A 17,199-nucleotide genomic window follows, 5' to 3' on the forward strand; every position below is an offset into this window, starting at 1 on the left:
GTGTTTTCTTGCTGTGGAAAAAAAATTTCTCTTAGTTACTTGCATCTCTACATTACATTTATTTGAATAATGGAGAATATAATTTGACATTTATTTCTAATACAGACCTTAGAAAATCTGAAATAGTTGGTAAATCAATTGGCCAGAGCAAATGGATAACTAAAATATGTAATTAATTAATAATTAATATAATTTTTTTTTATATTGTTCAAAATAATGTACTTCTTACTCTAGGGCTTAACTAAGTTTTCTTAAATTAAACTTATTTCTGTTTATTTCTGTTTGGGAAAAAAATACTTCAGATTTTATCCTTCAATAAATATCAGTAATATATGAAGAACGTGTTCCATTCCCCAACATAATTCTTGCAAAAATAGTTCCTTCTAAATTCTTTACTTGCCAAAGGGTAATAAAAACTACTTACACAAAGCAGACTTTGAAAAGGGAAGGAGTGAGGTATACAAATGGGCTGTTAAACCAGATATGTTTACATATGAGATGTGTATCAGCTACAGTTTGGGTATGGTGTTCCAGCTTGTCCAACTACAGCTAGAAACAACAAACAGTTCCTCAGTTCTGTATTTTAATTAAATCCTAAATTATACTTGCATGCACTATCTTCAAACAGTCTAAATTCAGGACTATGACTCTTGATTTTGTTCTGCAAGTCATCTGTGCAGCGGAATAGAAAGACTTTTTCTTTTAAAATATTTCTTCACAGCAATTAAACAAACAAACAAACAAACAAACAACAACAACAACAAAAACAACACTTTGTAAATGTTCTGCTTCTGCAGAAAGAGGAAAAAAGTCACATTCATCTGCTGCTTTTGTATTCCTGCAAAAGAAACCCCACCTACACTGAAGTAGCTCTTTCTGGTAACTGAACGTTATGAGCAAGAACAAGTTCTGGAGTCTGGATGTACTCTCCATTCACCCCCTCATCTCATATTCCAGAGAGACTGAGTGCCCCAAATCCCCCAAAACAGAAGAGAAACAAGACAGCTACAAGGCACAGTATTTCTCAGCTGGTCCCTGGCCTGTGAAATGGGGAGATTGGCACAGTGAAGTGCCTGTCTGTTGCCCCTACAGGTAAACAGAGATGTAGCCCACATGAGAATATTTAATTGTAAGATCAATTCCTTCACTGAAGAAAAAACTCTTTGGAGCTGTTAATATACATGGTAACCTAGGACAGAAAGAGCAGTACTGTTTATTACACTTCTGAAAGCAAGAATTCTCCTGAGACAGTACAGCTATGGACTTGGAAAAGTACAAAATAAAGTATGTTTGAATCATGCAATATTCAATTAATTAATAATTAACATAGTCTCCTCTTTCTAACAAGGTTTCACATAACACCACTGTGTTCATTCAGACCTTTTTGAAGGGCAGTGGCAAAACAGCTTCCCCAGCACTTCTGAATATAAACAGAGGAATTTGCTGTTCCTTGAAGCCTCCAAACGGAGTGTATGTATACTAGCCTGTCGTTTTACTTTGATGTATAGTGATTTGAGGGAATTGGAGATAAGGACTGAAAATGGAACTAAAAAGTCATCACTTATGTATTATAGTTTCATTATAAAATCTTTTAGACTTTTTTTTTTGACAATTCTGATCTGTACAATTATTTTCAAATGATACTTTAGCTGTAGCACATAAATGCTGTAGTTGACTTAGGGCCCCACTGTGCCTGGTGAAAACTCTGAGCATGCAATACCACTTCAAACTTTGAAAAGCTTTTTCCCGCAAATTCAGAAATCACACAATTCAGGTGTATTGCATAAGGATGGCAAAGACAGAGTTCCAAGACTGCTGAATTTGATCCTGTATTTGCAGCTGTCAAGTGGCATGATGACAGATGACATGTTTCATATACACTACCACATTTCTGTCCTTAGCAGAGGTGGCATAATTACTCACCATAGTTCATTTCTGTAAGTCCAGTTAAAGCTAAGGAGTCAAAGAAGCTGCTATCATTCAACTAATCATCTGCATCTTCAGATATCTACAGCCCCTCTTCAGCAATAACAGTTCTTGAGAATCCCCCTGAGTGATGCTATTAGCATCCTTCCAGTATGCATCGTCCTAGTGAAGAGCTGCTGGTGGTGTCAACAAACAGTAAAATCAAGCCAGATGAGCCCCAACCCTCTTCAAGCTGTAATTGGAGCGGATGATCCCCTTAGTAACACAGAAGAGAACCTTCTTCTTCAGTGACACATCCTAAAGCAAATATACAAGGCACTGGATTCTGTGAGCTGTTTGCAAGAAATTGTATTGCCCCAGTGGGGAGGTTCAGAGGTTTAGCAGGGTAAGTAGAGTTTAAGATGCAGGCAAGTGCTAGTGTTATTTGCATGCTGCTGGCAGTCCTGCAACTTCAGAGAGCTGCTCTCAGGCTGAATTCATTACCATCTGACGAATTACTTGCCCAGGTTGTGCTTTATGCTTCTGAGCAAAGAGAAACAGCAGAGAAAAAGCAAATAGTTTCCCTCTTCTATGCATTGTTATTTTGCTCAGTGAATAGTGATAGTCCCTGTATTTCAGGGGTGCTCCTACATGCTCTGCCCAAGCACAAGCCATAGGCGGTGATTTTGTATTTCTGGAAAACAAGTGGAAAACAAAGGGAAAATTGTGAAGGCTGCTGCTTATTGGAGAATTTTAAAATGATAATGCTGTAATCTTTTAATTAGATATCATCAAGTTGGACTCACTGTTTTTTTTAACTACACATCTTTATCCTGAGCTGATATAAAGTGTTTTATGTTAAGTCTTGCTCTTTAATATCACTGCAAATTCCTTTTAGTGTGGCTGCCTATACATTGTGGAGACTAGTGGGCTTAAAGTATACTTTTTATTTATATATTTATTTATTTTCCATAAAGAACATTAGATTTATGTCCACAAGTCTAGTTCTTAACTTTTTGAACAACTGCATTTGCAGTTGTAACACACAACACAGTATTCTACCAATTTTCTCTTGCTTTTGGGAAAAATAAGCTAAAGTGGAGAAAAAAAATTGAAACTACAGATACCATTTTTTTGTCATTGATAATCAGGATTGCACTCCAGAACCTTTACAGCTATCCAACATACATTGCCACTTCAACTAAGGGAAGAGTGATCAGTGTAAAATAATAACTGCTATAGTGTACATAGACGGGAGGCTTAAAGAAAATATTACTTCTCCAGCTCTGGAGGCACTAGACTTTCTCTAAGAAATTCAGGAAGAAAGCAAGAAAGGATGATTTTATCCTGAATGATTAAATGTTTAGTAACTTGACAGTAACTGAAAATAAGATGCTGTGGTTTAACCTGGCAGACAGCTACGCACTGCACAGCCATTTGCTTCAACCACACCCTCTCCCTGCCAGTGGGATGGGGGACAGAATTTTTTAAAAAAAGGTAAAAAATCATGGTTTGAGATAAAGATGGTTTAATAGGGCAGAAAAGGAAGGGAAAATAATAGTAACAGCAATAATGATAAAGGAATATACAAAACAAGTGCTGCACAATGCAATTGCTCACCACACGCTGACTGGTGCCCAGTACACCCTGAGCAGCAGTGTCCTCAATTTTATTGTTTAGCATGGCGCCATACAGTATTGGATATCCCTCTGGCCAGCCTGGGCCAGCTGTCCTGGCTGTGTCTCCTCCCAGCTCCTGGTGCATCCCCAGCCTCCTCGCTGGCAGGACAGCATAAGAAACAGAAAAGTCCTTGGCTCTGTAAGCACTGCTCTGCTACAACTAAAACATTGGTGTGTTAGCAGCATTATTCTCATCCTAAATCCCAAACACAGCACTGTACCACCTACTAGGAAGAAAATTAACTCTATCCTAGCTGAAATCAGGACATAAGTCTTTATACATTTTGATTTGTAGGCTGCCCTAACTATGAACGTGATCAGTTTTCATATGAAATTTTATTTTTTGTTTGCAAGTACTCACTCTCCATCAAGTCAAAATGCAAAAATTTCTACCAGAAGCTCTGAATTTGGAGAAGTGGCACCCCAGGAATCTTCTGCAGTGCTTCTCCATGGAGGGAATGATATCAGTTATTTTATTCTCCCTGAGTTCTTGAGAGAAGCTAACATATAACAAATATCACAGCATACAGTGATTACAGATGAGGGCGGCAGAGGGAAGAAATTCAAGTGCCAGGTAACCAGAGTTGATAAAATCCTTTTTTTAGCTCTTACTTACTATCATCAAGCAGGAGCAAGAATTTTTCCTTTTTTTTTTTTTTTTTTTTTTTTTCATGAACCAATGTGATTCTTGAAGAGCACAGTTATTCTCATAATAAGCTAGTAACAGGAAACAGATCTGGGTGGTCTTTTGAAGCTTTAATAGGAAAATATTTATCCTTATGCTTGTACATGGAACTAGAAAACACACAGTCCTGAGGGCTTTTGTAAGCAGTAAATAAAATTGATTGCATATTTTCATCACTCTAAAGCTTTCATTAGGAGTAAGTAGTTAAGGTTTTGATGGGGAGTTTTACTTAAAACGATTGAGTCGCTATAATGGAGATTGCATGGTATGCTCTATCTCAAGAGGTCTCCTAAGGTAAGTGTCTGAGTCATACTGATGGGGAGGAAAAAAAAGGATTTTTAAAGCACAGCAATGAAAAAGTTTATTAGTAGTTCAGAGCTGCTGCACAGACAGTAAGTGAACTAATTTCAAGACTGGCAGGAGAAGCTTTTGCTGAAACCTTGAAGGTATGATTTTCTGTGGATGAAGTATAGCAGGATGCTGGCAGTAAGAGATGGCTCTGGCTCTCTGAGCCTGGATGCTAGCTTTGCTGGCCTTGAAAACTACAGTTTGGGCACATCACAGAGTGATCTGCCTTGCTACACTACAGAACTTATCAAATATTGAATATACTACTAACAAAACTGCTTGCTATTCAGTTGTGACCATGAACTAGTGCAGGATCCCCTTGGCTCTTTTTCACAGACAAGGATGTGGTCCTGAGCTGTGCCTTAAGAAATCAGATTCACAGCCACTTGGACATTTCTGTTACTGCACAACTCCTGAAGAGTTTACCCCAGTCTTCCTTCTACTAAAACAAAGGAGAAAAGTCAAGGCATGCCTAATTTACTGTTCAGTGGTTCCTAGAAAAAACACTAACCAACCAACCAAAAAAAAAACCAACAAAAACTAAAAACAAAAACCAAACACAAACCAAACTTGTAATTTCTGCTGCTATAAATAGCCATGTAGTGACAAAGTGACAAACCTCCACGGACTGCAGCAAAGCAAATATGATCTAAACAGGCACTGCACTAGCGTAGACTGTTACTAAATGCAGCATCAGAGCATTTATGATTTATTTTAGATGTCTACAAAATAAGCCCAAGTACAATCATTGCTGTGATTTAAACAACTATCTGTATTTTTACTATTTTGCTGAGCTGAATAAAGTAAGGGGTATCATATTTGGCTCACAGTCTTGCTTTACACTCAGATTTAGTCTCATCTACATTTTTGTCTCAAGACAGAAGAAAGTTAAACCTACCGCTGATTGAGAAAGAAATCCTGCAGAAAGCAAACAGCCACTTTGCCATCCTGAGTCAATGATCAGAATGAGAGGTGCAGATTCCTACATGGAAACCATCTTTCTGCAGGTGTTACTTCTGAAGCTGAATGAGGGCACCAAGGAAAAGTGTGGTGCCCACCAAGGGGAGCTAATTCCTTGGCTGACATGCCTGCCTGAGACAAAGAGCAGTTGAAAGAACCTCAAGGCAGAAATGGGGACTGTAAAAAAGGGTTGCTAAAGAAAGATGAGTAACGGTATTATTAAAATTGAATTTAATTCCCTAAGATAGATAGGTTTCAAATCTTTGTAAGTGGGAATAGCTTCCACATTGTCTCTTCTGTGTTTCCATGATGGAATAAATGGTGGGGTCCTTGATCCTTATCACTGTTAATTGCTATAGCTCCATGGAAAGAAGTATAATTTTGACTGTATCTGTTGGGACATGGGACCTAGAGAAAATCTTCTTTTCCCCATTCCACGGAATCAGTCAGCTCCTCCCCTGAGGCAATCTCCTTCCTTAGCAGTGCAGTTCCTCTACTCATCCTTTTTATCTTTCCTTTGCTAACTTTGCCTGAGACTGATGCAAAGGAGATTATGAGGGGTAACTCAGAGGCAAAACATCAAAAGCAAGCTTTCTCAAAATATACATTTTTTGAAGTTAGTGTGACTGATTTATCTCTTAAATATTTTATAGGTACCTGGAAGAAGCATTTAATCATTATGGTTTTATAATTATAATATAGTTATTAATGACTATGTCTTTTTTTCTCAGGCAAAATTCTGATATTCGTAGGAATTCTGCTTGAACAGGATGTGTTATATTTGGCTTTTATTATGCAGTAATGAAAACAGCAAAATACAAAAACCCTGTAGTGAAATGTTACACAAAAAGGACACAGACCTTAAGGTGACACAAAAAAGAAGAATATAACAAACCGCGTGTCACGCTGCTGCAGCTGTTTCACCTCTTACCAATTTTCACAGTCTATAAAACCTTGGAAAGCACCAGATGTTTAGGGGAAGTTGTCCTACTCTCCTTAGCTTTAAAAGTAAATGTAAGATTTATTAGTGCTATATAAATGTGATTTCAGTTCTGACTTTTGCAGTTATAAACTAGGTGGAACATGTTAACACATCCTGTTGTCAGAGAGCCCATTTACTTTCCACTGCTCCTCCTCACTTGTAGATTTTAGTTGTTGCTGGACAACTAGAGTAACTACAAAACAATACCAGAATATGCAGTCTAAATTACACTATTTGCTTGGTTAGTAACAAACACATCAGAGTTTTTTCCCAATACCAACTTTTGCCAAAATGACCTTGCAATACACAGATTATAAGCTAAGAAAATTTATCTTGTTGTGTATGAATATGCACTAACATTTGGGATTCCTGCCTACGCAGGGACTGTTGGTGCACAAAATTATTATTTTTTTTGCCTAGTGCATGGTTCCTAACATTGGAACAGGAATAAAAACTGCTCATGCATACTTTCCAATCTTTCATAGCTCAGTGGTGCTGTAAAGTGCTGCCATTCGTTTTAATTCAGTGAGTAGAAGTTTTGTTGTGTTTAGTACTAAGGGAATTGCATGTGTTATTAGAAAGCCTCTGACAGCTGTCAGAGACAGAGATAACTTGCTGCATTTCAATCTTTTATAAAGGAAGGACTAAGGACCCTCACCCTCAGCAAAGCTGTCAGAGGTCTCACAAAATGGGATAAAACAGAATACCTTTTCCAAACACAGGAAAATGTCTATCTCACCTTCTCTATTCCTTCTTCTATCAATTTGTACAGGGAAAGTTGTATAGGTAGAAGAAAGAGAAAAAATGTCTTGATGTATTAGTGCTTTATACTGCCTTGTCATCACTGACCTGAGGGGATAATTGCATAGCAGTCTGCTTGCCTTTAGGAAGCACTTAGTGTTTTACATGGTATTTAATAAATTAGCACTATATTTTAACAAAATATACAAGCTTTTATGCAGTTTTGCTTTTCTGAGAGCCGGAACAATCAAAATGTGAGAGACATCGATGAAGACAAGGGCTTCACATCAAAGACTTTGAAAATCTGAATCAGTAACCATTTCCACACTTCTTTAAAACAAAACTTATCCTGCCCAGCTCTCTCAATGAATTCAAAGCACCAGAAAAGAAAATCCTAAGACCTGAAATTTTACCTTCCAGTTTTTGATTTGAAGAGGTGCTTACCTTAATAAAAACTCTGTTGCTTATTTTAATTTATATATATATATTTCTAAAAGCCTACATTTTCTTTGATTAGAATTAGTCACAATTCAGCTTTCTCTTTATCATCAAAGTGAAAGTAGTTTTCATGATACGTTTAATAGGTCAGCATTGCTTTCTCATCAGTTAATATTTAGTTTTCTGATGGTGAACTGACTCCTCCTTTCACATCAGTAATCCCACAGGTATCCCTCCATACAGTGTTGCTTCCTGTGACAGCTCCTTTAACAAGTACAAGGGACTGAGAATGCATGTCTATTTGCACCACTTGTTTATTATTGTTATTTGCATTTTTGCTTATGCTATTTTAATAGCACACCCAATACTGTTTGTCATTTCGCATACTCTAATTCATTTTCTCATCCTGGTTTCTTCTCCTTATCCATTTTCTACCACTTCTGTGATGAGTAAAGTGAAAATCCATGTGTGAGTCAGAGTCATGCTTTCAATGTCACATTGGTCAGTGGGGTTTGAAATTAGCAAAATGAGATTGCTCATATTTTGTCTTTCCAAGAGTAGAAAACAATATTTGCTTTCTTTAGTTATATTGAGAGGTATATGCCATGTTTTCCATCTGCTTTTGTTTTCCAAAAATCTGGTTTAGCCCAGGATGCTCATTAGGGGTTGATGTAACTAGCTGCTTCTGTTCTTTCTATATTATCATTAGCCTTCGCTAATTCCTCATCCTATCCTTGTACTATATATGATCAAAAGCAATTTGAAGACCTTATTTCTTTTTAAATGTTACTCTTCAGGGAGTTCTTTTGCTCCAGGATATCTGAATGGCTATTAAAGGAGATTTCTTTCTTTGTTTATTAGTTTACTTGAGTGAAGAATTATATGAATAAAACTGTAATAGCAGTTTTCCTTAAAGACATTTTCTATACTCCATACTAACATTCTGCTTGTATGTTTGGTATTTCTATTCAGCACACTGAAATGGAGACATTAACATATTTTAACTGTGAACAGGGAATTAATAATTTCTCATGTATGTAACTTTTAGTTTTTTGCTTCTATACTACCATAATCAAGAAAAGCAGCTGTTGTAATTTATGTTAAATGGATCTTATATGATATTATCATCTTGCTTGTTATTATCAGTTTGCAAGAACCTTGTTTTCAGTTGTAGTGCATGTTATTTCTGCCATGTTAAGCTTGTTATCGTATCCTCAACCAAAGCTTTCTCAATGTTTCACATATCGTATAATAATTCAACTCAGAACCTGTAACACCACACCAATCCTTTTGAAATATGAAATATGACTGGCTCTAGGGTGGAAGGTTTTGTTTTTTTTTTTTTTTTTTTTTTTTTTACTGCAAGCCAGGAAGGTCAGTTAGAAAGTGAGATGCATCTACAATTGATTCATTGCAAATATTGACCAACAGCATCTTCTAACCTCTCAAAATTCTGCAGATGTTTGATATTACCAGCATTTCCTTCCACTAATATTTAAACTCCTCTTACCTATGAACAGATTCCACTCAGTATCCAAATCAGCCTGATTTGCTAGGCAGCCCTTCATTACATTGAGGCAATAGTTGTTGCAAGGTTTCACAGTGGGAAGTCCTCTGCAGTAAGGGCAGTACAACATCTTCATTAACGCCCGGATGCACCCTGGGGTGGGACTGACCTGCAGAGTTTGATGGGGGGAAAGAAAAAGAAAAAGGAGGAAATCAATCTCCTGCTCTGTGAATGCTGGGGTCGCTGAGATTATGCCTCTCAAGCAATAAGCGCAGAAGGGACAATTTGTGAGAAGAGCTCAACCCTAAATAACACCCTCCTACGAGACTAATCAGTTCCTACCAATTATCTTCATTTCATACAGCCAGCAGTGACTTTCAGGAATGCAAAAATGAACACTCCTCTCCTGATGGCAGTGCTTTCTACCCCAGCCCTCCCACACAAAATCTACTAGAACATGAAGGAAAAACTTCCAGGAAGTAAGTTGGACAGAAACTGACTGATCCTAACATAGAAGATGCTGAGGAGATCCACCACTCTTCTCACTCAAGCTAGAACTGCCAGTCACACTGGATCAGAGTTTTTTTCTTTATTAAAGCATTGTACATCCAGAATAATCCTGATTATTTCTATAAAATTATTCAGAACTGCACCTTGATAAAGGGATATCATCCTGTTTTCAGACAAAAATACCCTTCTATCTTCTTAGGCAACTTCATAAAGAGATTAGACATGGATTTCTGTATGGCTTAATCTTTCACTATCTCAAGAAGGAATTAAAAATCAAAAAAAAAAGGCAGAAAAATATTGTACAGACAATAGTCGAATGTGTTTCAATTTATGTATCAGTATATCAGTATATCACAACATGGCTGAACATAATGAGCTTAGAACAGCCATCAGAGCCAATGGAGACAATGCGTTTAGGGTTTTAAGTCAAAGTCATTAACATTGGGCATAGCTGACAGAAGAAAGCAGTATGTAGAGATAAATTTATAGTGATATGAACTACAGTTTGCACTAGAAGAGTATGGATTTCCTGGAAAGGGAGCATACAGGTTAGAGAAAGGTTTTTCTCACAAGGCTTCTCCATTATCTCTAATGATAGGATCTTTTCTCTCATTTTTTTAGTTATCATAATGCTAGACATCTATTCAGTAATGTCTTCCATATCCCATGGAGAGAAATAGGTCTTTTTTTGGGGTGGTTTCTTTATCCCTTCTATTGAAGGATAGGATAAATCATCTTCTGGAGGACATACACAGAAAACTCACTCCATATCTAAATTTAAACTGTCCAAATTAGTTACATTTGATAACCACTTAACATTCCCTAGGTGAACATTTTTTCCCTTAACTCCTCATTTCCTTATTTGTTTCATCTCAGATTTTAAAAATCACATGTGCTATTATAATACATGTTTTCAGCCCAGATAATCCATCCTGGATTAAAAGTGCAGAATGTTAGGTACTATTAGCAAAATGTCTTGTCATGGTGCAGTGGAGCATATGCTTACCATGTCAGAGTGACAATCTAGAGCAATGACAGAAGGGCTACAGGTTCCTCAGTGATTTGAGAATTTCTGGGCAGGAGAGTGCAAAGCAATGACACTCCTTTCGCTCATTCTGTTAGTTTATAATTAAATGCAACACTTCTAATATGAATTTGATCTGTTTTTCTATATTCCTAGGAAATTGTACTAAAATAGAGGGTGAAAGTATGAATCTGACTGCACTGCTGACTGCATGCTAAGCTGACTGATACGCTTTATACTGTACTAAAATGGCTTCCTCCCCCACCCCCCCCCCACCCCGCCCCGATTTCATTTCCTCTTTTTGGTGTTAAATCATTGACTTTTAGAGGACTATGCTGAATATATTCTTTCCACTGGACATTTTTACATGAAAATGACTCTGTTAAACATTAGAACAGATACTTCTGACTACTATGCTCAGAGATGATTTTTGCCTTGGTTTCCTAGAGAAATGTACTTTACTCACACAACACTATCATGGTGTTTGTGAAAGTATATTTAGTAATCCATTTCTAATAGCTTTTGAACATGTTGGCCAATTTCAATCAAATTTGACTGAAGACTTCAGGTCTTAGTACATTAAGATCCTACCATCTATTTGAAAACAGACAACTGGGAGAAGAAAAGGAGAGAAGCTCTATTACTTTTATTGAGGAAAAGGTTGAAGCATGAGGTCAGTTCCACACAAAACTCAAAGAATACTCATGGAGAATGATACTATTAATGTCCCAGGAGTTCAAAAAGCACCAGGTAGAACTTTAACCTTATTAAACACCAGAAAATCCAAATACAAGGTGGAAATTGAAGGAAAGATTATCTTCATTATTTCCACTTCTCAGAACAATTTTTTTTTTAGAGTCACTTATTTAACTTTTTATCTTTATACCTCCAAACCTAGAACAGATCCTTTTTTACAAAAATATTAGTACCCAAAGGGATATATGAGCAAAATATAAATACTTATGTTTAATGATGGATACTTCAAAATTACTTTGAAAATGGTGTTTAAAGCTAGACATGTTTCTATCTGTGGTCACCAAGAGTTTTATAAGTTTCTTTCATGTTTAAAATTTTTCTTTTTCCTATGCCCAGAAGTCTTGTCAACACAAAGTTGTTGGCACCTGAGTAACCCTTAAGTTCAACTGTAATTCACAGTGTTCTCCAATCTGTGCCTTCTCAAGCCCACTTTGGTATTCATACTGACAGCACTTATACCTGTGGGATCTTGATCATCCATGAAAATTTCCCAGTCATTTCATTCTTGGAAAGCATAGCTAGAGAACAAAAGACAGTCCTTGTTTTTATATTCCATTTACATCAATCAAATATCATGAATATTTATGTGACCCTCATTTTATCAAAGGTTTAGTCTGGGAAGTAACTGGGTTATCAAGTTTTTCTCCGCCACAGGTCCAGATCATATCCCTGACCTACTAGGATAGGACTCTAAGGGCCAGTTAGAATATTTATTTACAGTGGAGTGAATCTTGAATACTTTTTGCATTGCAGGACAGCTTTCACCAGAACATACCCACCTACTGCAAGGTAGTCAGGATAAATTCTTACTACTCAAAAAGGATGAGCAGGACCCAGGTCTCTCAGATCTAGTCTGAATGTTTTAATATCCACTGTACAAAATGGTGGTATCATGAACAGCATTTGACAAGAAAGGGAGTTGCCCTGCTTTTGTTTTGAGAGAAGTAACACCATTTTTAAGGTGAGAGGCCAAGCTGTGACTCCAAGCAGAAAGCAAATGGAGAAAGCTTCTACAGAATCCTCTGATATATCTATATCAGCCTCAGACATAGACCAACACAGATCAGGCTGGATGTTGCAGATGTCTGTCTCAGAAGTTACTGTGCTGGTGAAATAAAGTATGAACATGGACCAAGTGATCTGAGGCCAAACGGCAGGGTCTGGCTTACATTCACAATGCTTACGGCTAGTACCTCCTGGTCCAAGCTGGTCACATCCAATACTACTACATTGTATTTTGACTACAGCTCTGGGTCCCACCTGGTCCCCGAGTGACTATATGTAATAATTATTTTGTGTCATTATTTTTCAGCTCAGAGTGTTTGGAATAATAGGAGGTAGCACTGCAGGCGACTAGAGTATCAAGAAGCTAAATATAATGATGCATGATTTGAAGTGAGACAGGAGGTTTTGTTTGGCAGTGTTTAGACTACACTTGGGATAGCATTGGAAGGAAAGGTGGAGACCAAAACAGGACAGGTATGTTCATACAGCCTTCTGGAGGCAGTGTCTGTAGGGGAACTTCCCCCAAAGAGTACACAGGCATCGCATGGAGAAATCCAGTGAAAGATGTTTAAAATAGATCCAGGAGGAGGGCTAACAAATAAGTCGTGGCCTGAACACAATGAGTCCTTTTCTCAATGTTGCTCCATATCCCCCTGTCACCTATAGTACTAGTGTACCTTTAGGTGACTGACTCTTCTCACTGTGGTAAGGGGAAACATTAAAGTGAATCAGTTAATTTAGAGTTTTGAAGACTTTGTGAATCCAGCCTCCAGTGAGCAGCTAAGTTTCAATTCTCAGCTTCAGCTGATCTTTTTTTGTAACTTCTTTTTCAGAGAATATAGTCAGGACTTTTTTCCCTAACAGCAGCTCTCATGCAGAATAAATAAATAAATAAATAAATAAAAATCAGGTTTTGCTCTAACATTCTGAAATATCAGTAAAAGAACAAGCATATAAAAAAAATCAGCTTAGAGTGTGAGTATTTTTGAAAGCTATGAACACATGAAATTATGAGATTATGACAGAAAGTTGCATTTTGACCATCTATATTGGTTTGCTACTTCTTGCTGCTGGCAAATCCTATGAAATATATTTTCAAAACCCATTTCTCTTTCCCATCTTCTAAAAAACAAAATAAAACCACAAAACCTATACACAGAATCTCTCACAGCTAGTAATACTTTTCTGCAGATCAGCCAAAAAGCAAAAATTTGTTTCATTCAGAGCTATTCAAAACCTGCATTTGCTGAAGAAAGCTGTTCATCAGTGAGGAGTTTCATCAGTTTTGCTATAAATAACATTTGTTATTATATGGTTTTATTTATTTATTTAGTTTTTTAAAATGCATTGCAATTGGCTCTATGCTAATCATAGCAGTGAAATTTGAATAGATTTCAAAGTTTAGAAATAACTAGTCCTTATGTAAATCATATTCTATAAATCAATCAGAACACATTGAATGACATAACTGGGGAAGCTGCTATAGAGGAGTCATTAATTATATCATGTTGTCTCCCTGACTGACTAAGACATCTTCATTTTAGTATAAGCATGCACAGATTGCAGCATGTCAGAAAAGTACCCTTCTGAGCTTTGATTGAGCCTGGTAGCCACAGGACATGTTACGCTACTTCATTTTGTAACATTTTATGACAGCTTCATCTTTATCTAAATGTAAGTTTTTTCACAGATGCAAAAAAAAGAAACCAACAAAAACAAACAACCCAAAAAGCAAGATTCTTAAGGGCTTCATTACCAAACACTTGTTTTCCCCTTTCAGAAATTCTTGAAGCAATATTATTTCATCTAGAAGATAGATTTTACACTGTTGCACTTGCAAATATAAATAATTGAGGAGAGATTTTTTTGGAGGGGAAAACATGAAATTGTAGTATCTCATAAAAACACATCTGCAGAGACCATGTTTTGTTATGTACCTGGCCTATTTTTATAATCAAAAGTCTTGGCTTTGTCAGGGAAAAAACTTTTTTTTTTTTTTCTGATAAAAAAGTCTGAAAAACTGGTTAAACAACTGGTCACCTTTGGAAGGGTCAAACACGCTGACATGCAGTTTCTCTATTTTTATTTATAGGAGATTTCTTACTGAACTAGTGGTATGTATTGTCTGTTACTATAGTAGGGGTGTTTTTCCAAAGTAATATTGAATTTAACTAAACTCATAGTATAAAGCCATGCTTAGGTCCAGATCCTGTAATTTCTTGTCACAAAACAAAATCTATCAAGTATGAGCAAAACAAATCCATCCCAGATTGTGTGAGTGCTATCCCAGAGACCACAACAGGACACACGACACCTTCCAACTTTTCCAATGCACTCAGAGAAACCAATCTCATTTTGAATCACATGGAGACATCCCTTAGCATGACAAGCTGGGAGAAAACTGCTTGGAGGAACAAGCTGATTTCTAGCCAACTGGCTTATGAAGTAGATACTCTTTTAAAATGTCTCTACACTTAAACAACCTTCCCTATAGCCTATAGTCTGGGAAGGAGAAGGGGATTGCATTTTATATCTCACAAACTCTATAAATGCATTAACAATAAGGCAAATGTTGGAAAGTTCTTATTCCTATCTGGTGTTGAGGAGGAGGTAATAGACACTTTGCTTTATACAAGAGGGAAAGGGTGAGAGGTTACAAGACAAGACAGTGTGTTCTATTTCTGCAGTTCCATATAAGTGGCTTGCAATTAGACAGAGTTTTAAAACGAATCCTGTATTTAGCACTGTTGCATTGGTTAGATTATCCAGCTCTCCATTCAACAACCTGACGTCTTGTGTCCTGGCATGGGGTGCAGTCTCAGAAACTGAGGCATTCTTGTGCCATTTTTTTATCTCTCGGTGTACTCCATCTCCAACTTAATAATCTCAATGGAAAAATGAGCTCTTTCCCAAGCATATTTTTGTTCCTAGCCTAATTATTTCAAAAGCTTCAACTAGGACTAGGGTGATAATAATAAAATGCTTATGTATGTGGCCAGGTCAGAGTCTGATCTTGAATGCATTATCATGTCTCATACTAATATAGAGGAAATGCACACTCCACTAAGAGTAGTAATCCTACCATATTCATCCAACAGAAAGTTAATATATCTGTGGACAACTCCATAGCCTAATTTTAGCATTTCCTGACCTAAAGGTCTTCAGTCTAATTCTAGTATTTCTCGCCCCAAATTTTATTTAAATTAAAACGAGACATAAGTATTAGAAATTGATGCCCATGCATTTCAGAAGAGAAGGAAGAACATAATTTTTAATTATTTTAAGAACTGCTCATTATTGCATTCAACCTGCTAAAACTGAGGAAGCTCTTCCTAAGTACATTTTTTTTTTCTGATTTCATTAAATAAGAATAAAACCATTGTAACTTCAATTAAACATTTAGATTGATGTAATTGGGATCAGACTGTGGACCATGAAGTAGACTTTATAGGTTATGCAGTTTTGCTGCAAACTGTTAGGTAGCTTAACCTAAGAGGTGCAGGTCTTTTTTAATTTCCTTTCAAGTTTAATTAAATTCAGTTCAAAGACTACACTTAAGTCCAGTCACTCACTACGCCTGTATCTTTGACACTATCTTCTAAGCAGGTTACAGTTACTCCTTATTGATTTGTTGGCTTTTTTTTTGTTTGTTTTTAAACTAGGGAAAACAGATAAAGCTTATCTGGTAATGTTGATTTTCTTCTTTTTTTTTAATTTTAATTTTAATTTTTTTTTCTTTCAAACTAGATTTGCTCGCAGCTAGATCCAAGAGATTTGTTTTTCTCCTTGTTCATATTTTGGCTATTTTCAAGAGCACTACATTACTTCTGATTTCATTTAATAATCTGGATATCAAGCAACAGATTCCAGTGAAAAATATGGAAAATATGTCTGTCTGTATGTAATTAGAACTACATAGAAATATTCATAAGATATTGAAATACTGCTCATTGTTTCAGTCTGGATCTTAGATTCTAAGATCTCAGCTCACTGCTTTTACAGCACAATCTGATATATAAATGGAAATACAGCCTGAGCCATACTCATTTGGGAATTTATGTCATAGAAGGTCAATTTGAGAATACTTGCTTATACCAACTAAAAGCCTAGTCTAATACTAACTTCCTAAAGATAAAAATAGAAAATCTTTCACAGTATCGCAGATGACTGAAATGTACAAGAGCTGTTTTGAGTACTATGGTTTTGTACTAGTGTCTTTGACTTTGTGCATAAATTATACCAAAATAAAAGTAAAACACTACAGCCAGTTAAACAGCTGCAAGATTCTTACAATTCTTGGATGATGTATCTGAAGAAAAAGATGAGATAAAAAATGCTAAATGCTAACTTTGATATCTTCTTACTATCCAATAAAATACTTTAGAAAATATATAATTCATAGTTAAACACGCTCTAAAAGTATTAGAAAAAAAAAAAGGAAATAGCTGAACCCTATAAAAGTTATTTTATGTAAAAAAGAAATTACACATTTACCACTTGATACAAGTTTCGCAGTATTAAGCACTAACCCTGTTGTAACTCATGGGAACCACTGTATTTTTTTCTAAAAGAAAAATAACATTTAGAAATTGTCCAACTGAGATGTCCTTTTCCATTATCCATAATTCTGAAATCATGAGAAATATAGTAACTATATTT

The 17,199-nt window shown here is 36.3% G+C and overlaps 1 protein-coding gene and 1 long non-coding RNA gene across 5 annotated transcripts in view; one reads left to right on the forward strand and one right to left on the reverse strand.

Moving 5' to 3' along the window:
- Positions 1 to 9,175, forward strand: part of LOC308188347 — a 107,802-nt gene extending 98,627 nt beyond the window's left edge. For all 3 annotated transcript variants that reach the window (XR_013945429.1, XR_013945430.1, XR_013945431.1), the window contains one exon: positions 1 to 9,175. This exon is cut by the window's left edge and continues 19,625 nt beyond it. This is a non-coding gene — a long non-coding RNA (uncharacterized lncRNA).
- The window catches only part of GPC6 (glypican 6), an 807,879-nt gene that overhangs the window by 201,997 nt on the left and 588,683 nt on the right, over positions 1 to 17,199 (reverse strand). For both annotated transcript variants that reach the window (XM_080577232.1, XM_080577233.1), the window contains exon 4: positions 9,249 to 9,414. In XM_080577232.1, the coding sequence (XP_080433358.1) occupies positions 9,249 to 9,414 (166 nt within the window). The remainder of the gene's footprint in view (positions 1 to 9,248; positions 9,415 to 17,199) is intronic.

This window comes from Anser brachyrhynchus, assembly GCF_964034855.1.
Source record: "Anser brachyrhynchus genome assembly, chromosome: 1".
Classification (NCBI taxonomy): domain Eukaryota; kingdom Metazoa; phylum Chordata; class Aves; order Anseriformes; family Anatidae; genus Anser; species Anser brachyrhynchus.